General features: G+C 52.0%; 1 protein-coding gene across 4 annotated transcripts in view; it reads right to left on the bottom strand.

The window, feature by feature from the left end:
• Nucleotides 1-23,653, bottom strand: part of Grip2 (glutamate receptor interacting protein 2) — a 45,161-nt gene continuing 21,508 nt past the window's right edge. For 2 of the 4 annotated variants that reach the window (XM_051154920.1, XM_051154922.1), the window contains exons 3-24: nucleotides 23,513-23,648; nucleotides 22,780-22,925; nucleotides 22,096-22,182; nucleotides 21,395-21,470; nucleotides 20,206-20,351; nucleotides 19,281-19,428; nucleotides 19,027-19,196; nucleotides 18,193-18,315; nucleotides 17,721-17,864; nucleotides 15,760-15,946; nucleotides 15,211-15,356; nucleotides 14,509-14,589; nucleotides 14,012-14,078; nucleotides 13,773-13,918; nucleotides 12,504-12,648; nucleotides 10,515-10,654; nucleotides 9,851-10,030; nucleotides 8,886-9,057; nucleotides 7,735-7,840; nucleotides 2,852-2,986; nucleotides 1,310-1,456; nucleotides 1-496 (exon numbers count right to left, since the gene is read on the bottom strand). In XM_051154920.1, coding sequence (XP_051010877.1) covers nucleotides 338-496; nucleotides 1,310-1,456; nucleotides 2,852-2,986; nucleotides 7,735-7,840; nucleotides 8,886-9,057; nucleotides 9,851-10,030; nucleotides 10,515-10,654; nucleotides 12,504-12,648; nucleotides 13,773-13,918; nucleotides 14,012-14,078; nucleotides 14,509-14,589; nucleotides 15,211-15,356; nucleotides 15,760-15,946; nucleotides 17,721-17,864; nucleotides 18,193-18,315; nucleotides 19,027-19,196; nucleotides 19,281-19,428; nucleotides 20,206-20,351; nucleotides 21,395-21,470; nucleotides 22,096-22,182; nucleotides 22,780-22,925; nucleotides 23,513-23,648 — 2,987 coding nt within the window. In that variant the 3' untranslated portion in view covers nucleotides 1-337. Of the gene's footprint in view, nucleotides 497-1,309; nucleotides 1,457-2,851; nucleotides 2,987-7,734; nucleotides 7,841-7,870; nucleotides 8,122-8,885; nucleotides 9,058-9,850; nucleotides 10,031-10,514; nucleotides 10,655-12,503; nucleotides 12,649-13,772; nucleotides 13,919-14,011; nucleotides 14,079-14,508; nucleotides 14,590-15,210; nucleotides 15,357-15,759; nucleotides 15,947-17,720; nucleotides 17,865-18,192; nucleotides 18,316-19,026; nucleotides 19,197-19,280; nucleotides 19,429-20,205; nucleotides 20,352-21,394; nucleotides 21,471-22,095; nucleotides 22,183-22,779; nucleotides 22,926-23,512; nucleotides 23,649-23,653 lie in introns of those variants that run through there. The other 2 variants (XM_051154921.1, XM_051154923.1) reach the window with 2 other exon arrangements.

Raw genomic sequence — 23,653 nt, forward strand, 5'->3', positions numbered from 1 at the left:
CCCCATGTACCGGGTACCATCTGTATAGCTGGGTCACCGAATGCCTCCTGCCACAGAACTGGGCTGTCTACCTCCTGCTGACTAACCTCCCAGGATTGGAAAACACCAGCAGCTCATCCCAGTTCCCACACTGAGCTGGGCTGTCCCCACTCCTGTTGCTGCTCTGAGGCGACTGTGGTCTCTCCTGGCTGAGCAGCAGGGCTGACCCCCTTTTACATGGGGTTCTTTGAGCATCTTTAAGATCCAACTTGAAGATGCCACTCTACCAGGTGTGGGATCTGCAGACCCACAAGTGGATGAATGGAGACCAACCCTCCGGCTGAGTTTCACCATGACCTCAGAGCATCTGAGGACTGCTGGGGCCTGGTGCTCGTGGTGTCCTGCGGCTCTGTGCCAGTGGGTTGCGGCTGACGACCAGCTCTAGGATGTCCCCAGCCTCCGCCAGGAGCGGAACCGCTAGACAACAGTCGAAGTCCCGAGTACGAACATGGTTGACCTGCACAGTGCACAGCCAAGGGACAGAGTCCCGGTGAGTGAAAGTTCTGGAAAGAAGCTGCACATATATGTCTGACTAGTGTTGGAGAAAGGTGGAGACATTGCGGGACCAAAGCTTGAAATTTATCTCGAAGTCCCACTGAATAGGCATCTCTATGCCTGACCTAATGATCAAGGGACCACTAGCTTCCACCAACCCTGGCATCTGAGGCCTAAAGCATGGATTTCTGATTTGCTGTAACTAGCCTACCTGATTATCCACCAATATTTTTTTTAAAAAAACTATTGATTTCAACCACTCATGGTTCTCATCCCCTTTGAGGTGAGAGCTGTATTTTTCACTGATACATCAAAACTGTGTGATTTTCCCGAAATAAAGTCCTGCCCCAACCCAGAAATAGCAAAAAACATAAATTAGGTACATTTAGTACAAATAGAACAAATCAACAAGGGAACAAAAATAGCTAAGTTAGGCAAAGCTTTTTTTTTTTTTTTTTTCCAGGATCCCTTTCTGTTAGAAGATCATATGACTGGCTCTGGCCAGTAGGCTGGGAAGGGACCTGTCACATAATGTTTTAGAGTGAAGACAGGAAAACAAGGTGATTTCCTTCCTCATGGAGTCTGAGGAGGTCACTTGTCTCAGAGGGACAGTTACCAGACTGTGCCCTCCATGCACCAGGGAGTCAACAGCAAGTGGAACCCCAGCTCTGATGTGAGAAGCATCGCCTGACTCTTCCCACTGGTCTTCCCAGGCACTTTCACAGGGAGAATGGGGCTCTGACCCTGGGCCAGTGCTGTGGGCCCCCTGATTTACCTGCAAGAGTCGGTCAAAGGGCTGCAGGCCTCCATGCTGGGCTGGCCCGTCAACGCGAACGGTGTGGACATAGACACCCTTCTCCAGGAGGCCATCTGAGACACTGAAGCCAAAGTCATTGCGCATAGGGTCTTTGTGCAGGGTCACCTGGGAGGAGGAGGAGGAGAAGGAATGACTTTTGGTCCAATCCCTAGTATGTCCCTGGGACCCAGGCCCAGCCTATGGCTCGCCATACACCAGGCTGCCCTCAGCAGTGTGTTGAGCCTGTGCCCTGTGACATTCATCTTGCTGTGTACATACACAGCCTGCAGGTCCCAGACCTAAGGGATCCCTTACAAAGGGGAGCATTGAATCGTGGTGTTTTTACTCCCCTCCCCCCACAGACCCCTAGACTTGGTGTGTGCTCTGATGTCTTGGTTCTCATATAGATAGATACACACAGGTGCAAATGGGGGTAGGAAGGTGATATCTGTCATCTGCCTGCAGCGGCACCAGCTCCTGGATCCTATGAGGATCCCCCAAACTGCAGACACTCAGTGATGTAGGGTCTGCACAGGACCTGTGCCTGCCTGCCCGCCTCTTCAAGTCATCTCCAGAAGGCTTCTAAGAACTGGTTCACTGTTGGTGCTACATAGATGATTCACCCTGCACAGCTCCAGGAATGAAGTCCAAAGTCAGCCTATGTTCAGTACAGATATCGCCTCACCCTCACCCTACTATCTTTTTTTTTTTTTTAGATAAGGCTTTTCTATATAGCTCTGGATGGCCAGGAACTTGTCATGTAGACTAGGCTGGCCTTGAACTCACAGAGATCCAATGGCCTCTGCCTCCCAACTGTTGGGGTTAAGAGACCTGTACCACCATGCCCAGCTTTCCCCTGAATACTTCTGATGTGTTGGTGGACTGAGTTCAGAACCTGTAGATAGGACTGTTTATACATACACACACACACACACACACACACACACACACACACACACACACATATGTAATGGTAACATTATTATGTGTGTATAGACGTGCATGTGTAACATACATATTTGTATATGCATACATGCATATAGGGATGTGTGTCCTTTGTGTATCACGGAGCTGTCTGTATGTAGGTGTGGGCTGTAATTACTCAAATGGTAAGAGTTACAGAAAACCTAACCTAATAAAATCCCTGAGTGTTTTTGTTGTTGTTGGTTGGTTGGCTGGCTTCATTTTTTAAATTTTTAATTATTTTATGTGTGTGATATTTTGTCTGCACGCATGCCTGTGGACCCCTTGTGTAGCTGATGCCCTTGGAGGCCAGAAGAAGGGATGGTTTCTCTCTGCTCTGGGTGTTGGAAATCAAACCTGGGTGCCCTGAAAGGGCAGCCAGTACTCTTGGCTGCTGAGTCATCCTTCCAGCCCCTAGTCACTGTTTTTCAGTGAGGAAGAATAAAGCCCAACAAGGGATGGGAGCCCTCATCATCCCAAGCAGATAAGGTCCTCCTGGTACCAGTCCCCCCCACCCGTGCTCTGTGCCTGCCTGCAGCCCCCAACCCCAGTGCCCACCCTGTGCATCTCCAGGGGCGTTGGCAGCAGCAGCTCTTCAGGGGATGTTCGGACCTCCCTGCTCCGGCGCCAGGGCCGACAGCCAGGCCTGCTATCCACAGCCACAGTCTGTACAGTGCCTGTCATGATGGAAGCCTGTGGGAACACGGTTGCCACTCAGACACCATATACTTACTCCATCCGGCTCTGTCAGGCAGGCACTCAGTCACAGGGTGAACACAGCGGATGAGGGATGAGGTCCCTGGCCTTGGGATTTGTTGACCAATCACAGGATCAGAACAAGAGCCTCTAGGGGTCAGTGACAGACTCATGTCTGCTACGTGCCAGGCTCAGTTCTCAGCAATTACAAGTTTAACCTATCTCGTGTTCTGTAGTGCCAAGCCCTTTTCTGTTTTTACAGACAAATAGGTTTAGTGAGAGAATTTGAATTCAGAATCTGACTTGACGGTTGGTGTTCTGTGTCTCAGCTTGTATCAGCAAGGATCATGGGAAGTGAGAGTCTAGGATAGAAGGAAGAGTTAGCGATGCCTCCAGAGCTGGCATGTCAAAGAACAGGAAGGGGACACAAGAGTGCCCTTGGCCTGTGGAAAAGCCCAGAGGGTACCGTACCCACCAGCTTATAGTAAGTATGTGACTTTTTTTTTTTTTAAGTATGTGATTTTTTTATCCTATGGTGATCACAGGGTGACTCTGGAGCTGGTAATCGGTGGAGAAAGTAACAGGAACAGATGTGCATATTTAGGTGGGAATGGTGGCAATGGTGGCCAGGAAGGACATGATGGGACCATGGAGTTGCCAAGCAAAAGTCAAAGGAAAAGGGGTCACCTGGACAAGCATAGAGAAAGCAGCAGAGCTGTGGGGACAGGCTGGAGCAGTGGGCAGAGTCAGAAGTGCACAGCCTGTGAGTGTGTGCTGAAAACATCCCATCCGGAAAGGGACATCCACAGACCACATGGTGCCAAAGCAAGAGGATGAGCCTCCCCCACTGTAATAATTCAACTCCCTAGGCACACAGATCTCTCCACAGCCTAGAAATGCCTCTCTTTGTGGTAGCTGAGTTTCCACTTTAGCATATAGTTCTGTAGGGCACTGATGACTTTCTAATTGCAAGGGAGACTGAGAAGGCAACTGTCTTAGGGCCAGCCAAGCTTTCAGGAAGGAGGGGAGGAGGGAGATAGGACTCTAGGGGGAGAACCTTGGTGGAGTGGATGCAGGTGCCTTTCCACATCTCTGACTTCCTGGAGAGCCAAGGTCCACCAGGACAGACCAGGGATCAGAGTCCTTAGAGAGAAGAGTCTTTATGTGGTAGCTCAATGGGACAAGTGCTCACTGCACAGCATGAAGCCCTGAGCTGAAGTCCCAAGAACCTGTGTAAAGGCATGGTAGCGCACATCTATAACCCTAGGGCTGTGGGGGGCGGGGATGGGAATGCAGATCCCTGGGGCCAGATAGTCTAGCCAAAATGGTAAGCCCCAGGGTCAGTTAAGAGACCCTGTCTCAAATTAGAAGGATTGGAGGGGAAAAAAAAAAAAAAAAAAAAAAGGTTGGAGAAATGGCTCAGTGGTCAAGAGCATCAGCTGCTCTTGCAGAAGACCTGGATTCAGTTCCCAGCACCCACATGACACTCACAACCTATGTAACTGCCGTTATAAAGGTTCTGATGCCCTTTCCTCTGTGGGCACATATGTAGGGCACATATACATGGAGCCAAATCACCCATACACATAAAATAAAAGTAAACAAACCATTAAGGAAAAAAATGTGGTGAAGACTCCCAACATTGACCTCTGGCAAAGTATGCAAGGGTTTGTGCTCCCCACCCCATGTCTGTCTGTCTCTTTGTCTCTGTCTCTCTGTCTGCCTTTGTCATCCCACCCACCCCCCCCCCGAAACACACACACACTCTTAGACCCTTAGAACATCCAGGTAATACATAGACTGAGCTGATGGAGGTAACTCACATTTCTATCCAACCACAGAGAGAGTTAAGACTTAAACATTTTCCTAAAAATTAAGAATGAGAAATGTGAAGACAAGTCTAAGTGGAAGGGGAACCATTTATTTATGAAATTCAGAGGCCTAAGGAAGATAATGGGTCTGAAATGTATGTTAACGGCTAGGTACCACTCAGAGAAACAAATGCTGACTCAAAGCAAGAAGTTGTTGTGTCTGGGTGGGGACGAAAAAGCACCTGCTTGCCAGTGCATGGGTGCCAATGCGTGACTGGGCATGGGGTGGGGGAAGTTACTTGTGGCACCTTCACCTCTGCATGAATGTGGAGCTAAATCTGGCTTCTGTATTGCAGAAAGATTGAGCTGAGAAGATAATGGGCCAAACCTCAAAGGCCTGAGACCTCAGAGACAGGTCAGCACCCAGAGCACAGTGTCCCTGGGCAACCGCAGCTAAAACAGTTGCAGCAATGAAACTGAAAAGCCTACGTGACCACAGACCCAGCAACAGAATCTGAACCATGACTGTAGAATCAACAGACAGGCAAACCCACTCTGACCACAGGCACAACAGACAGGCAAACCTGCATCCTGGGGGCGGGAACTAATAGAAAATACAAGAGAAACTTTAAGCCTGCCTGAAACATAAAGGAAAGTTAAGGAAAAAAAAAAAAAAAAAAAGCTAAAAATGTAAGAAAGAAATGTAAGAAAGAAAATCTCAAGACGTGAAAAGCAGAGATGTTAGGGAGATAAAAGGCGCAGAAATTGAGACATAATTTCTAGGAAGTGGGTTAAACACAGTCAAAGAAAGGCTTAGTGCAGTGGAAGATAAAGAAGTCAATCAGCAGCTGAAAGCCCTGTACTGGCTACTTCTATGTCAACTTGACACAAGCGAAGAGTCATGCTGGAAGATGGAGCATTGGTTGAGAAAATGTCTCCGTCAGATTGGCCCATGGGCAAGCCTGAGGTGCATTTCCTTGTTTGGTGATTGATATGGGAGGACACAGCTCACTGTGGAAGATGCTACCTCTGGGCTATGTAAGAAAGCAAAGTAAGCAAGCCACGAGGAGCAAGCCAGTAAGCAGAGCTCCTGCACCGCCTCTGCACCAGTTCCTGCCTCCACTGCATGAGGCACTATGACGTGGAAGAGTAAGGTGAAAGAAGTCCTTTCCTCCCCAAATACTTTTTGTCCTGGTGTTTATCACAGCCACAGAAACCTTGACTGACACAACCCAAACCTTCATTTTCATAGATTTCAAAAGTTTGAGTCAACATGACAGTGGAAAACATTAAAATACTAGATACTAAGTAGACAACTAGGGTCCCACAAATAAAACCGGTGGGGGTCACAACCAAATCAGTGCTTTCAGGTCAACTCATAGCTTTGAAAGTGTATTATATGAAGGAAAAAAAGTGTAGATTAAATAGAAAAGAAACCGGGACAAGCATCGTTGCTTACACATAAAAAAAAAAAAAAAAAAAAAAAAAAAAAAAAAAAAAGCCTAAGAAAATGAATATCAAAATGAGCAAGTCAGAAAAAAAAATGGGAAAGATTAAAAAAAAAAAAAAAACCAAAACAGGAGTTTTTTTTAAACCTGGTCATTAGCAAACCTGATGAAATGGGGAGTGGCCCCAATCAGCAATGCCAGAATCAAATGAGGTGAGGGTACCCCAGATGAAGCAGAGCTTTCAATTGCTCTCAAAACTGAACTCAGAATGGGGTTGTCAGATCCCTCTGTCCCCCATGTGAGTGATGCTGTCCACACCCAAAGCTGGCCCCTGTGGCCTCCCATCACCCATGCCATGTGTGCATACAGCACACATCCATAAAGACAGCAGGATGGCCTCAGGCCACCTCCATGGCATACTCAGACATCCTAGAGACACTTTGCATGTGTGTGCATGTCCCTCACACCTGCCTGTGTGTAAACACCCCTTTACACCCAGGGTGCCTGGGTGAGAGCACACACGCTGTAATAGCTAATACCGTCAGGGTTCAGAACCAGCCACGAGATAAGCCTGTGGACATGTCGACTACAGTGGGTTAAGTGAAGCGGGAGGATCCACTCTGAATATGGGTGGTACCAACCCTTGGGCCAGAGTTCTGGACTGAATAAAAGTGAAGACAGCCGAGCACAGTATACAGGTCTCTGCTCCATCACTGCAGGGGCAGCAACCACCATGGCCAAGCTGCTGTGGTTTCCACGTCATGAGAGACTGCATTCTGGAATTGTGGGCCAAAATAAATCCTTTCCCCCCTTTCCATTTCTCATGTGTGGATACGTGGTACGCATATGCGAGGATGCATATTTGCACGGGGATATGTGCACCAGGATGTGGATGCACAGGCATGTGTGTCTGAGGGCATGTGGAGAGTGGCGGTCCAAGGTTGATGGCCAGAATCGGCCCAATTGCTCTTCCTTCTTACTCATTGAGGCATGATCTCTCAATCAAGCCTAGAGCTAGACTCATAATGCCTAGGCTGGCTAACTAGCTAGGTCTGGGGATCCCCTGACTTCTCCCAGAAGCTGCCATCACTACTCTCCATTTACATGGGTTTCTGGGGTCTGAATAAAGTTATCTTCAACCCCAACCCTTCCTTTTTTTTTTTTTTTTTTCGAGATAGGGTTTCTCTGTGTAGCCTTGGCTGTCCTGGACTCACTTTGTAGACCAGGCTGGCCTCAAACTCACAGCAATCTGCCTGCCTCTGCCTCCTGAGTGCTGGGATTAAAGGCGTGTGCCACCACGCCTGGCCCAACCCTTCCTTTTTAAAGTGGCTTTTGTCAGGTATTCTTGTCACAGCAACAAGACAGATAGATACTACACATCCCCAGGTGACAAAGGAGCATGGCCCCATTGATCAGTAGATGTCCCTAGCCCTCCAGTATGTCCAGACATGGTGCCCTCACAGGCCCCTTGGCCAGGTGTCAGTACCTCCAGCTCCCTTAGCAGTTCCGACTGACCACAGGACTCCAGGTCTTCAAGGGCCTCTCCAAGAACTCTCCAGAAGCCCTCCTCTCGGGCAGGGCCAGGGGCTGGGCTGCAACAGGAACCACAGCGTCAACTCCTGGTAGGCGGTAGGGTGGGCGGGCTGGGCCTGAGGAGTCTTCGTTGCCCAGGGCCCAGTGCTGAGCTCCAAGGGCCATAGGGTGGGCAGGCAGGCAGGCGGGTGTCCTCGGTGGCAGTGCTGGGGCCCCAGGGCAGTGGTTGGTGACACAGAATGGGGGGGAGGGGAGACGAAGTTAGGGGCAACCAAGACTGTTGGTGGCCAATTAGAACAGGGGCAGATGAGACGGGGTGGAGAGCGGTGACACAGGACGCCTGGGAAGAAAGACAGACGGACAGACAGAAGACAGAGACAGACAGAAAGATCCATGGGAGAGCCCCAGAAGACAGTCCCTGGCCCCACCCAGACACATGGCACCATGGGACAGTGACAGGACAGAGCCAGAACCAGCTAGGACACTGATGGATGGAGAAGACGGCATATCTGTGCTGGAGAGGAGCGGCAGCACCCATCCTGCCAGCCCACACTGTGTGGTCCGTCGGCAGCTAACACCAAGCTTGCAGGATGCACTACAGTCTTTGTGTTGCCCTGCCAGCTCTCAGAGCCCTTTGACATTCGCCACACTGTGATTTATAAAGTCTTCATTTAAGGAGTTGACAATGCAGCACAGAGTAGAGAGGTGAGTGCCAGCAGAGGAGGCATGGGTGCTTGCTGTGGGAACCCATTCTGCGGGAGCTGGCTGCTCGCTGCATGAGCCCAGTTCTACACACGCAACATGCACAGCCCAGGGCGGATGGCTGTGAACTGAGGGTTGCGCCTCAGGCACCCTGATCCGAGGAGGGGGTCTGGGTTCGAATTCTGAGTCTGGTGCTCTATTTCTGAACACAGCTATTCACAGACCCAGGAGGAACAAGGCAGGCTGCTGCCTCACCAGGACATGTCAGCTGCTGTCTTTCCACAGGGCGTCCTTTCCAGCTAAGCTCAGCACAGATCTTCTGTCCTCCTAACTCCCTGGTCCTGGTGTTGCTACCTTCTGGCTATCTTCCCGCCCCACACCACAGGTGTTCCCACCACAGACCTCATCGGTGGCTCCCAGTCCCCCTCCTCCTCCTCTGGAAAGCTCTCATCAGTAGGGCCCGGTGTGTAACTCGTCCTCCGGGGCTCAAGGGGTGGGGGGCTACTCTTCAGTCTGCTGGAACGCCACTCCTGGGGAGTCATACTCCGGACTGCCCCCTGCGGAGTATAGGAGCCTGGTGGGGAGAGAGAAGAGAGAAAGAGACAGAGAGAGAGACAGACAGAGAGAGAGAAAGAGAGAGAGAGAGAGAGACCTTAGCTCTATCCTTGCCTTCCCTCATTCCCAGCAATGGGATGTCAGTGAGTAGATCTGTGCTCCTCACAGGCTAAAGTAACCACCGAGAGACCCAGGAGTCTCTGTCAGCCTAGTAAGCCCTTGGAACACCCACCCATCCAGCCAGCAGTTAACACTGAGGTTCCAGAGGCTGACCTGCTCAAGGACCTCCTTGAAAGGGAGTTTCTAATTGGACCACACTCCCAGATCTACCTGCTCAGCCCTGTGTATGGGAGACAGGGATTGGAGCTTGGGATGGGGACTCTGAGAGAGCCAAAGGCCCTAACTTTGCAATGGAGTATGGATCTACCAAGAACTCATGGAGGCCTCTCTGCTAATTCTCTGAGCCTCAATCACAGGCTAAGGGCCAGTACCAGTGAGCCTCGACCACATGGGCAAGGAGGGCATTGTCTGCCTTCTCATCTTCAAATGGAACATGAACTGACACCTATTGTGTGCTAGGTATGGGGATACAGAGAGAGAGACAGCAGAAATAAAAGCAGCTCTGTCCTGAGCTCATATGAGGAAAGACAGGACTGCAGGTCCCTCTGAATGGCAGGTAATGGACGGAGTTAGTCAGGGTGCCCTCAGGAGCCTTCTCTGAAGGAAAAGGCTAACAGGCAGAGAAGGTGCCAGGAAGAGCAGGCAGCAAGATCACCTTCAAAAAAGCTTGCCCCAGGTCCCTGCTTTATTACCTGGGCCCCCAAAGCCACCCTCTGTGGCAGAGCTGCCCCAGGACTCCACAGCGCTGTCCACGCTGGGTACAGCGGGTGAGAAGCGGGTTGTCAGCAAGCCTCCCTTGAGGGCCTCGGGGGGATCCTCGTCCACGTCACTGGCCTCACTGAGGCTGCCTGACTGGCGGGGGAGAAGAGGTCCTGGGAAGAGAATGAGTACCACCTATGACCTCAGAAACACAGACGGTCTGTCTGTGAGCCTCAGTTTCCCCACTTCTGGGAACTCCCAGGCACTTGACAGCCCGGCTGGTGCCACGTTGGTAGGACATACTAGTAAGTAAACTGAGGCTTGAGAGGCTTGAACAACAGGTCATACAGTGAACAACACTGGATTCCCAAATTAAAGCAAGGCCTCAAGGCTCAGGTAAACGGTAGCACACACAGAACACAGGGCACAGGGACATGCAAGAACCAGAAGAGTGACAAAGCAATGAGGAGCATGATTTGGACGCAGAATGTACCCCACACTGCACCATGTCACCGAGGCATAGATCTCCTCTCTCTAGACCTCCTCATCAAGCTGGTCCAGGGCCCCACCCCCTCTCTGGGTCGACGGCACACAGCCTGACCCAGGGCTGCCCTATCTCTGTAGGCCAGGAAGTCCCCAGGAAGGGGTAAGGCTCACGGTCCAGCTGTTTCTTGATCTTCAGCGTGACGGTCTCCCCTGCCACCTGCAGAAGGTGGATGGCCTCACTCAGGGGCCGGCCCTTGAGGCTCACGCTGTTGATGGCCAGGATGCGGTCCCCCACATGGATGGCACCCGTCCTGAGGAGTGGACACAGCACGAATGAGGCCCAAGATGCTCAGGGCCTCAGAGGGTCCTGCCTTTAAATATCCCACAGAAGGCCCAAGGCAAGGCCCCAAGTGTGTAGAAGAGGGAAGCAGAGTCAGGCACAGAGGCACACTCTGGGGGGTCGTCGGGAGGGGTGGGAAGAGAGGGATCGAGGGAGAGAGGTGAGGGATCCAAGTCAACCTCAGAACTTCCTCTGGGCAACTCTCTCCTGGATTCTAGGCTTTACGCTTCCCTTGAATCAACCCAAGGTCATTCGCTTCCTCCTGGTTTGTTCTGAGACAGGACTCGCTATGTAGCACAGGTCTCGCTATGTAGCACAGGCTTGCCTGGATCTTGCTAAGGAAATCGATGTTGAGGCTTCTCAAAAAACTGAAAACAGGTGCCTAACACGGTGGTGCACATCTTTAATCCCCAGCATTTGGGAGGCAGAGGCAGGCAGATATCTACGAGTTCAAGGTCAGTCTGGTCTACATAGCAAGTGTCTTAGGCATGTGCCCTAGGACTCTATGTCATACCACAGAGATGTGCATGTATACACAAATGAATGTGACTTTAACAATTCTTTTAAAAGAAAAGAAAACAAAACAAAAACAGAATTTGTGGGAACTATGGAAATAAGCTGAGCAAAATAAGCCAGACTCAGAAAGACAAATCACAAATGCTTTCTCTCATATATGGGAGCTAGATTCAAAATTATATATGGGGGTAGGCTATAAAAATGATAGGCCAGCCATGACAGGGACCCCAGCTTACAGGAGCAGGGAGACAGAGAAGAGTAGAGGGTGATGGGTGGACACTTGAGACCTGAATGGGAGGGGATGAGGAAGAGGCAGGCAGAGGGATAGGGGATGGCAGTGGGTGAGGGGGAGGAGTAAGAACAAAGTGTAATGGTGGCATATAGATAGGAAAATGTTACGACGAAACCTGTTACTTTGCATGCTAACTTTAAAAGATGCAAACTGATTACATGTTGAAATACATATGTATTTAATATTAATTTCTTTTCACTTAAATTTTTGAATGTGGTTACTAGAAAGCTGCCTTGGAGTACAAGTCTGATTGTACTGCAGTTGCTCTGGGCTATGCAGCTCTGCCAGGAAAGCTGTGAACCATGCTGTGTAGAGACAGCATAGTCCACTAGGTCCCGGCAATCTCTTTAGAGTCCAGCAGATGGCACTCCAGGAGAGGCCCAGCCTCAGATGCGCTGGGTGCTCAGGTCTCATTCAAGCTAGCGCCTCGCCCTGCTGTGCAGGGGAACTCACCCTTCCTGGTGTCCCTGACTCATTCCTTGCACAACTGAGACAGAAAGCTGGGACTGACCCACCTGGGTCCACTTCACCTCTGTCAACCATACCCAGAGGCGGCAAGATGGTTTCCTCTCAGGACTCCTTTCCTGGCACAGTCCAGAGACACTTTTAAGTAGCCAGCAGGCCAGCAGCCTCAGGGCCTCAGGATAAGCCTCATGTGGGGCCCTAGCAATGGGACACTATCCCTGATATTCAGATATATCGAGGCCTCATAGTGCTGGCTGTTCAGGGAACACAATCTGGGAGGCAGCTGAAGGTAAGCCCAGGCTTGGCCTGGCTGGACCCTTTAGCTGTGGTCCCCTCTGCCCTCATCTTCTCTGCCCCAGCTCCTGGGCTGGACCAAACTTCGTGCTAAGGACAGAGAGTGTGTCCTCAGAGAGGATGTGATTGCCCTTGAGCTGCTCAGTGCTGGAACAGAAGTAAACATCTAGATTTGGCTGGTCCCAAAGCCCACTTCCTGCTCCCTGGGTGGGTGGGTGGGGGGTCCCCAGGCCTTCCCTGTGTCCTGATTTACCTTTCAGCCAGGCCACGCTTGGTGAGGCCAGAGATAATGATAGGGTCGAAAGGTTCCTCTGTGCCGGAGATGGTGATGCCCAGGGGTCCGCCATAGCGCTTCAGCTCCACTGTGTAGCTGACAGCGCCAGAGCTCTCCTGCTCATCTGCAAGCCGACAGGCAGCCTAAGGGTAAGGCCCAGCAGGAAGCGGGGCTGCGGCCCATCCCTCCCCCCTCCCCAGTTTCTGCACTCTTCAACCAGCCCTCACACACCTGCTTAGGCCTTCAAGGGGGTACAACCTGGGGACCTGGAGGCCACCTCAGGTTCCCAGCCCGCTGCCCAGATGCCATGAAGGAAAGGGGGGGGAAATGTAAAAAAATAAAAGTAAAAGCTACAGAAATGTGGAACCAAGATTTGAAAACACAGATTTCACATGCCACCCACAGCAACCCAAGATTTGCAGCAAAGAGAAGGGAGAGAGAAGGGAGGGTGGGAGGGAGGGAAGGAGGAGGGAGGGAAGGGGAGGGAGGGAGGGAAGAAGGAAGGGAAGGTGGAGGGAAGAAAGGGTGAAGGCAAAGAGAAAAGAAAAGGGTTAGGAGGAAAAACTGAAAGGAGGGGCTGGAGAGGCGACTCAGGAGTTAAGAGCACTTGCTGCTCTAATAAAGAACCTGTGTTCAGTCCCCAGGATTCACAAGTCTGCTCACAACCACCTGTAACTTCAGTTCCAGGGGATCCGATGCTTTCTTCTGGTCTCCCTGGGCACCAGGCATGCACGTGGTGCACTGACACACATACATGCAGACAAAACACCCATACACATAAAAACAAAATACATTTTAAAATATTAAAAAAAAAAAAAAAGCAGGAAAGGAGAAAGGACAGGAGATGAGGGGAAAGGTAGGGAGGGAAGAATGAAAACAAAACAGGCCACCAGTGGCTTCTTCTCCAGGGCAAGGGCTCCAGACTGCCTGACTATGGGGTTCACGCTTCACTTAACACAGGCCTCACCACTCTCTTTTTGCCTCTTTCCTTTTAGTTTCGCTGATCACCAGTTTAGGCACGCCTCTGTTGTGCCAGGGCCAACTCCACAACCCACAAGAGGGGTAACCACCAGCTGCTCAGATATCAGCCCTTGCACAGCAATCCTGCCAACATCTCACACTCTGAGGACCTCACAGTGGCTGCTGAGGGCCCCGCAGCAGGGGGATGTGGGAAGCTGGGATCCCTGCAGATGCCCTCCCAGCCGACTCCAGCAGCTGGCCATCAGGCACGGCCTCCTGGGCACATACCTGAGTTGTCCTCATCTTTCCGGATCTTCAGCTTGACCAGGTCCTCACACTGGCGCAGGATCTGCACAGCATCCTCCATGGGACAGTGGTCCAAGCGGATATTGTCAATGGCCAGCAGCTTGTCGCCTGGCTCGAGGGTGCCAGTCCTGCATGGGTGGGGTGGGGGGATGGGAGGAGCCTGGTGCAGGAGGGGACTGCCCCACCCCCATGGCCACATCCCTGCCCGTGTGGCGTCCCACCTGTGTGCCACGCTGCCCTTCTTGATGTCGGAGATGATCAGGGGTTCCCCTCGCTTTCTGCTGGCTGCTGTGGGGCAGGGGAGACAGGCTGTGAATTTAATCTTTTCTTTTCTTCTTCTTTTTTTGTTTTTTGTTTTTGTTTTTGTTTTTTTGTTTTGTTTTTTGAGACAGGGTTTCTCTGTGTAGCCTTGGCTGTCCTAGACTCGTTTTGTAGATCAGGCTGGCCTTGAACTCACAGTAATCCACCTGCCTCTGCCTCCTGAGTGCTGGGATTAAAGGTGTGCACCACCATGCCTGGCTTGTGAATTTAATCTTAAAGGGCACCTGCTTAAGATGGGGGTGGGAGAAGACACTGCTGACCCCTGGTCCCATTACTTCCTGGCTGAGGGGCTGTGAGCAGATCTGCTCACCTCTATGTGGCTTGGTTTCCCTTCTAGGAAATGGGGCTGCACCCCACTGTGGAGAAGCGTTGGGGTAAACCAGGTAGGGTGACTCACAGCTGATCGTGATGCCCAGCTCCACACCACGCCTCTTGGGTAACTTCACGTGGAAGGTCCCACTGCTTGGGATGACAGACTCTGTGAACCAACGTCATGGGTGACGCGAGACTCCAAAAAAAAAATCACTCAGAGATCTGCGTCTTGCACCCACTCTAGCTTCTCATGGGTCGGGAGGGAAGCAGTCTCAGAGAATGACCATCCCAACCCCACTCCGCTGCTTTCATCTGATGGATAAGGGAGGCGGAGGCCCAGAGGGCCCACAGGTTGGCTCCAAACAGCAGAGTGCTGTCTCCAGAACAGAGACAGGGCAGAGGCCAGAGCTGGGGTCTGCTGGACAGTGCGGGGCCTGTAGCAAAGCTTGGCCCACTTGGATCAGGCATTTTACAACTTGTCTCTGATTCATATCACACTCCTGACTTCCACTATTTGACAGATGGGGAAGCCGAAGGCAGAGAGAGGCAGTGTCCTGTCCACATAGTATAGAACTCCCAGGACCAGAGCCCTGACATAAGCTGTCCGGAGTCTTTCAGCTGCATTCCACGTCCCAGCTGCACGCCATCCACTCCAAGTCCTCCTGACACCCGTGTGGCACTCCCTCCTCCATGTGCAGGGCTTAGGCATGCACTGTGCATGGTCTCAGGGCAAAATGAGGAGAGCGGGGTCCCAGAGTGTGTGTGCATAGCTGAGTGGCCTACTCACCTGCTACATCGAACTCGATCTCCAAAACAACTTTTCGGGCAAGTGCAGCATCCCGCAACAGCTGGTTGGCTTCCTCCATAGTCCCATCCTCAGTGGCAATGCCATTGATGGCTAGGACGCGGTCCCCCACCTGCAGCAGACCACACCTAACCCCCAGAGCCCGGTGGAGAGAAGAAGCTGGTGACTAGAACCCCAGGTGTGGGGCAAGGTGGGAGCCCACTCTCAGCTCCTGCTTTCCCGGAGTCAGCCCTGTCCCCAGCTAAGGGTTTGACATTGCTGGGTCTCATTTTTATCTGTCTGTCCACTGGAGATGGTACCATAGTCCTTACCAGATACATAGAGTCCTCTGACTGCAGGCAGACAGGGTTTACATAGTGAGTGACTCTGAACCTCAGCTTCCTCAACTATAAAATAGGTGACGGGCCATTTGCTGGTGATGGGGCCAATATGCTGATTAAATAAAGTGCATTTGCAATGCTGGGGGTCCTTGGTTGTGACTCTGTTTCCCCACTGAACTAGAATAGAGGCCCACAGAAGCAGTAGGCTCACCTCTCAGCGGGGCTGTCCGGTTCAATAAAGCGCACCAAGGGTGGGGAGGACAGGGTCTCGGTGGCAAAGATGCCTCCCTGGAGCTGGAGGCCGAAGCCACTGAGGGGGTCTCCACAGAGCACGACTTCCGTGGTCTCCGTATGAACAATCTGCCCACCGGGTCCCACTGTGCTGGATGCCAGTGACACTGTGGGACAGGAAGGTCTCGTGCTCAGATGAACCCGGGCAAGGCTTCTGGGATGCCCACTGACAAGGCCCTAGAGCCAGAAGGGCAGGTGAACAGGAGTGCCAGGACTACCAAGGTTGGGCCTGGGTTTCTTTGTCTTTACAGAGGCACTATGACGTCTACCCTGCACAAGCAGTGGCTAAGAGAGATGGCATTGGGGACAAGAGGTTCTGGGTGCCTATAATATCTATTATATTCCAGAACACTCCCCTTATCCATAGGGCACCTGTTCCCAGACCCCAGGGGATTCCTGAAACTAAAGATAGTACCAAAGCCTACAGGCACCGTGGACACACACTCTATGAAGAGGTTTCACCTCTCTCAGGAAGAGCGAGATTAACTATAACTAACAGTAAAATATAATTATTATACCAGTATGATCTCATCAGAGTACCAGAATCACTACTGTAGCACCTTTTGTTTAGTTTTGAAAACAGGGGTCTCAAGTAGCCCAGACTGGCCTTGATCTTTCTGTGCAGCTGAGCATGACCTTGAACTTCTGACCTTCCTACCTGCCCATCCTGGATGCTTTGCTCATTTACTCAGTGCTGGGGCTAATAAAACTCAGGACTTCACACTGTCTAAGCTACACCCCAGCCCTTTGGGGGTTATTCAGTAGAATACGGGTCACCCGAGCAGCAGACACCAACCAATCTGGCCAACAGAGATGATAGAGAGTGACTTGGAAAACGTGCTGCTCACATACTAGGATGGACCACGTGCACTGGACGAAAGCCTTTCCCATACTGCTCAGAGCAGTGTATGATGTAAAACATATGGCCTACTTCCAGATTTGTCTTATTTAATATTTTCAGACTGTGGTTGACTGTGGGTAACTAAAACGTGGAGAGTGAGATGGACTGGGGTGGCGCTGTAGTTTGTGGTCTATGTTCTACATGCCTCTTCTGCTTTGGTAACAGCTTATTCTCTAAGATTTATCTTATTGGTTTTAATTATGTGCGCGTTTATATGTCCGTGTGGGGGCATGGGGTGTGTATGTAAGTGCAGGTATCTGCAGAGGCCAGAAGAGGGTGTGAGCTCCCCCTGAAGTGGAGTTACAGGTGATTGTGAACTACCTGCCATGGGTGCTGGGAACAACAGCACATGGATTCTTTGCCAAGGCAGTAAACGCTCTTACCTGCTGAGACATCTCTCCAGCTCTGGGTAACAGCTTTATTTGATATTCACTCCCCCACACAATAGTGGTTACCCGTTCAGTGTATAATTTGATGGCTTCAAGTATTGTCATCCCCTCTCAAAGGAACCCAGAGATGGGTCTGGTGGGGCATGGCTGAAATCCCAGCACTGGGGAGGTCGAGGTAGGAAGACTGAATTCTAGGCCAGACTGAGCCACATAATGAGACTTTCTCTCAAAACCAAAACCAAAAAAAAAAAAAAAAAAAAAAAAAGAAACTACTGTCTCTTCACCCATTGCCCCAGAACCTGCATTTTGCCCCAGGCAATCTATCCTCAGCCTATTTCTGTCCCTGTGGGTTTCCCTGAATGCATCATAGAAATGATCTTACATGGCCCTTGGTGACAGGCATCAGATACTGAACACAGTGGCTTCAGGGGTTTCCCAGTGCGCAGCCACACCACAACCAGGTGGCCAGGCTGAACCCTGTTTGTTGAAGCGCCATCTCTCAGTCGAGACGGCACAGTACCCCGGTCTCACCCTCCAGCCCCATCCTCACTCAGCCACGCTGGTGCTGCCTGCAGACAGCCTGTTACTCACAAGAACTTCGGTGCTCTTTCCTTCGCTGCCTCCTCCGCCCCGCTGTTGTCCTGGGGCTCATGGGTCCTCGGGGCAGGGTGCTGGTGTTGGCACAGGAAAAGGCGGAGTTCATGGATGGTGAGGAGAAGGGAGTCGAGGACAGGGCTGTGGAGAGCAGAGGTCCTGTGAGCCTCAGCAAGACCCTAGTCACCTGCACAGGGGAGTGGGTAGAGACCACACAGCCACATGGACACAGACAGGCATGCCCTCCCCCCTTCACCAAAATCCCTTACTGTATAACCTCGGATGGGTCTCTCTCACCCCCCCCCCCCAAGCCTCACTGACCAGGATCTCCAGGGGCCTCTAGGGACAGGCTGTGTGACAAAGGGCAGCCCTCCGCCCTAGTATCAGTTCTACCCCGTACACTGACCCCACCCCCCAGGAATGGGTACTAGGTAGGGCAGCTGCATTGCTGCAGCAGCAGGCGTGTTACATCGGCTCTGGTCCTGGCCTCCAGGTGCCCAGGTGGGTGCCCTGCAGTGGCTTGGCCTTGGGCTGTGGCAAGAAGGGACACAGGGCTCCCAGCGGTGCAGCTGCTCGCTCCTCTGTACTCTCACTGTGACAGTGGGAAGAGGAAAGTGGCATGGGGGTCTGGGACTGTTCAGGCTGACTAGTATGCACAAGCCCACAATACGAGCCAAGATCTTTGCACTGCCCAATCCAGGAAGACACAGAACACTCTGCTCAAGTGTATTGCCAGCCACCATGTGCCCAACACTGTGCCCAGGCCCCCAGCTGCAGTGACAGGCAGGATATCCAGGCCACAAGGGCCCTTCAGGGCACTGGCTGTGGATGCCAGAGGCTCCTGGCTGAGTTCTGGCTGACAGAAGGCCCTCTGAAAAGACTGCAGCGACATAGCAAGCAGATGGTGCTCACGGGACCCCTTAAACTTCTGTAGCAGCATGGAACCCCATGGGGTACCAGTGATTGACCGTCTGCCGCCCCCACCCCCAATTCCTGCTCTGGGCTCCACTGTCAGTTATGTAAAATGGAGAATGTCTGCCTCCTTGGGTTTCTGAGAGGCTCAGAAACAGTCGCTATGGCTTCCAGCAACACCAGGCCCTCAGCAGAGGCTAAATTAATGGATTCCAGCACCCCACAGTCTCTGCAGCCTCAGTTTCCCTGCCAAGTATGGCAGGCACTTAGTTTGCTGGCTTGAGACTGCCCTCCTGCCTGCTTAAGGTTTCGTCCTGGGACTCTGGTGTCTCTGATCATTTTCCCTGTCCCAGCCCAGGTTTTGGGTCCTGAGACCTGCTGAGGTTCCTACCTGCCTCTGGGGGCTTCAGGGGCCGACGACTCTGGGGTGCAGGCAAAATCTCCAGCCTCACTTTCTCAGTCACACTGGCTAGGAGTTTGGTGGCCTCAACCAGTGAGCAGTGCTCTGTGCTGGTCCCATCGATGGCCAGGATGTGGTCCCCAGCATGCAGAGCCCCACTCCTGCGGGACAGGGGCACAGATGGGCTGGTCCAGCGGGCAGAGCCACAGGTTGCCTCTGCCCTGCATACCCCTGTTTCACCTCACCTGTCCACCACGCTGGCTGGCTTGATACGGTCAATGGTAATAGCCGGCTTGTTCCGGTGGGAGCCAGTGGTGAGCGAGATCCCCAGGGCAGATCCTGGTGTCTTGGCTATTTCTACCACCAATGGGCCTGAAGCATTGGCCACCGTGTCTGGAATGATGATGGAGAAAAAAATTAAAAAGAATCGTGGAAAGTAAATGTGCTCACGGTCCTGCCTGGTCTAGCTCTGCTGTCCTTTAGCCCTCACTGCTGAGGAAGGAGTGGCATAGAGGGGAAGAGGTACACATAGCCACCAGCAAATCAGACAAGGACTCCATTGTACTTAAGAAACACCTCTTCCCTGTACCCCAAGCATCCTGGTCAGCTCTCCCAAAGCAGCTGGCCACTTCCTGTAGCCCCCTGACTTTTCTACCTTTACCTCTTCTGTCCTGGATCCTTTTCACTCAGCCATCTGCTTCAGCCAGGCTGACCCCTCACTCTCAGGCCAAATACTCCTGTCCCAGGGCCTTTGCATTTACAGTTCATCCTGCCTAGAGCTTTGCCAAAGGTTCACTCCCTCATTTCATGCCCTAGGTAGAGCCTGTGCCCACGGTGTGTGTGTGTGTGTGTGTGTGTGTGTGTGTGTGTGCGCGCGCGCACGCTTCCCCTTTCTCTTTGCTGTTTTTCTCTGCCTTACCTAGTATGCTAATTAACTTACCCAATATACTAATTAACTTACCCAATGTGCTAATTGACATTTCCTCCCCAGGAAACCAGACATTTCACCTGTATTGTTCCTACCAGATCCCCAGGGAAACCAGGAGATTCCTGTTATTGTCAAGAGGCTCAGAGAGACTAAGGTACTGACCTAAGATCACACAGCCTTTCCAGTAATGAGGATCTGGGACCTCTTGCTGGCCCAGCCCTTACCCTCAGATCCCAACTTACCTGGAGTGGCCACGTCATACTCCACCTGGAAAAGGGCCTCATGGCTGCACTGCTGCAGGGTGGCTATTGCGGTAGCATGGCTGGCCCCGTGCAGTGGGATCCCATCTATGCTGAGCAGCCTGTCGCCCACCTTTAAGGAGCCCTCTCTGTGGAGGAGATGAAAGAGGGCACAGGGATGTGGAGGGCCTGAGAGATTCGGGGATGAACAGATAAAGAGGGTAAGTAAAATGGTGTCCTCTTGGGCTGGGCACGGTGGTGCACGCCTTTAATTCCAGCACTTGGGAGGCAGAGGCAGGAGGATCGCTGTGAGTTCAAGGCCAGCCTAATCTATAGAGTGAGTCCAACATAGTCAAGGCTACACAGAGAAACCATGTCACAAACAAACAAACAAACAAACAAACAGGTGCTCTCTGCCCACAGCACGTCTGAGCTGGGCATGTTCTTCAAGGCCACTGGCTCACCTCCTCCACCAAGAGCAGAAGAGAGTACCATAGCCTAGATAGGGTGTCTGCCCACTGAGGACACACAGCATCAGAGAAAGGCGGTCTTTGGGTACCATGTCACTCATTGTAGAGTCTCCTCCCATTGTCCCTGCCCCAAGTTTCCAGTGGTGACTCTGACCTAATGACAGATGAGCTTGGGAAAGAACTCAGCAGGCCTCCAGTATGGCCCCACCCCCTGCCCCGGAATGCTGCCCCTGACAGGTGCCAAAGCTATTCCAGGAGGTTCTATGAATAGCGACTCATGCAGGGTCCCAGACCAAGGGACAAATTTAGATTTACAACAAGCCTGGTCCAGGCTTCTCTTAAAATGGTCAGAAGTCTCCTGCTTGGAGAACAAGGGTAAGGAGCCAGGGGACAGGGGCAGCGACTGGACATCTTCCTTTCCCACATCCTGTCCTCCCAGCCCTGCTGGGCTGAGTTAGGCACTGTTAGTCCCAGCAATAGCCAGTCACAGATCCCAGAGCGTTGTGCCCCTAGGCTGAGTCAGGAGGGTGCTGGAAGATACATTCTAGCCACCTCCATCAAATCTCTAAGTGACTCTGGGCAGGATGTCCCCTTCTGGCCTCAATCTCCCATCTGGGAAATGAGGTGAAGATTCGGGGCCTCAGATGACCACACAGTGTCCACAAGACTTCCATGTATCAATGGTCAGGGGAGGTAGATGTTTCTGCCTCAGGCCGACTCACCTGTCTGCCGGGCCACCAGGTCGCACGTAAGTCAGGACCAATGGGCGGGATTTGTGCAGGTCCTCATGGGCACCTCCTGGATAGAATTCAACAGGGAGCAGGAATCACTTACCAACTGTTCCCTAGGTATGCAGCCCAGGTGGGATGAGGGGTAAAAAACACAACTCAAATCCTATTTCCGTCCCAGGGTGTGCTTCTTATCTTGTGACCTCATCTTCTCTTTCTTCTTGTCCTGGTTACTAGGTAACTCCAAACTTTGTTATGAATCTGCCACAGATTTCCCATTCTTCTGTGTTGTTCTCTCATCAGCCGTGTGTACTTCACTGCTTCTCACAATTGTCCATTCAGTGTTTGACTCAGTGGTTCTGGGTTCTTTAAAGTGCTAAGCAAGGGGCGGTGAGATTTGGCTCAACAGGTAAAGGTCCTTGCTGCCAGGCCTCATGGCCTGAGTTCGATAACAAAGAACCCACACGGTGAAATGAGAGAACTGACTCCTACAGGTTGTCCTCTGACCCCTACGCACATGCCATGCTGCGTATGAACATGCATGTGCGCGCGTGAACACAGAGACACAAAGTTGAATAAATAAAAAGATAAGCAAAATGTATGTCTCATCCGCTAACGTGACACAGGGCATACATGGGGATTCTCAATGACCTCATTCTTGTCATCTCAGCTCCAAGGAGAGCTGTCACACTGACCTCTGAGGACAAAGCCAAAGCTATTGCCTTCCTTGTAGAGGGAGACATCCACCGTCTTGGAAATGATTCTCGGGTTGTTTTCGGGAGCTACGGAGAAATCAAGGCCTCCTTTGAGTCTCTCTGCCACATCTCTGTGCTGGTAGATGTGCCCAAGGCTCACTCCAGGAGAACCAAGTGACCGGCCACAGAGTCACCTCTCTCTACTTTACAGGCAGAGAAGGTAGGGTGCTGGGAGGGAAGGTTCTTCATCTCTACCTATACCTAGTCCACCACAGACAGGGGAGAGGATCTGATATGCTCCTGAGGGCCACAGGAAAGCACAGGATACAGTAAGACTGGGGACTAGGCCAGCCTCGCTTCCAGTCACTCCAGTTAAGGCTTTAGACCAACTTTGAAAATTCAGAGCTGGAAGAAATCTTAGGCCACTGTGCTCAGTGCAGGGCAGTGGGGTTGGGAGCAATGGGGCAAGGAACAAGTTATTCAGCCCATGTGTCCCCATTCCAAAAATGACAGGTTACTAACAGGGTCCCATCACCACCTGATGACGACATACTGTATCCACACTCTAGCATGTGTGGCCAGCCTCCAGACATCACCCACCCTGTCTAGGTGATCCCCAACCCCACCCCAGGCCCCGGGCAAGGAGGCAGCTTTGGACAGAGTTCCCCGTCCAAGGGCACCCACCGGGCGGGGGCAGCTCATACTCCACCTCCAGCACCACGCGCTCGCCCACGTTCTTCAGCAGTGTGATGATCTCGTCGTGCCGGAGCCGAGTCAGATGGATCCCATTCACTGAGCGGATGTAGTCACCCACATTCAGAAGATCGCTCCTAAAGCGAGAAAGCCAGAACCCAAGTTGGACCATTGCTAGCCTCTGGGTACCAACATTCACACCACCCTCCCCCAGGAACCTCAGAGAGCGCAAGGTCACACGGCAGCAAGGGGGCAGGATAGTGACTGTCTAACCAAGGCTGGGTATGACACTCAGAACTTCCCAGCCAGTTCTACTGTGCTGGCCTGGTGACATCACTGACCATTCCCCCACAAGCCCCCAAGGAACAGCCATGGTGTCCCACTCGTTGTTTTTCTCTCATTTTTTTTTTTTCCTTAACAGTCCTCTGAATTGCTTCTGATCTGGACACTTCCCACCCTCGTTGTCTAAGGGAACACCCAGGATAGTGTGTACAGAGCACGCCTTAGTTGGAAGCCCTGGAGGGCTTCCTGGAAGCAGTGACTTCTGTGTTGCATGTAGAGGGATGAATAGGAGTCTGTCAGGAGGGTGTCTTGTGGGTAGAAGGAATGTCATAGATGCTGGTGTAGCCACAGGGGAAGAAAAGGAAAGAGGCTGGGCAGACATCAAGCTCCCTCACTGGCCCATCCTCCCTTGATGCCCTGTCTACTGCCCTACACCTCTCACCTGGCAGCCAGGCCCCCAGGCCTCAGGTTGGAGACTCTGGGCTTCCCGTCCTTGTCAGTCCCTCCTGAGATAGTCAGGCCCAACGTGCTGCCCTCACGCTTGATCAGCTCCACCATGGTGATGCCCCGGAACTCCTCTGTG

This window comes from Acomys russatus, chromosome 13 (genome assembly GCF_903995435.1).
Source record: "Acomys russatus chromosome 13, mAcoRus1.1, whole genome shotgun sequence".
Taxonomy (NCBI): Eukaryota; Metazoa; Chordata; class Mammalia; order Rodentia; family Muridae; genus Acomys; species Acomys russatus.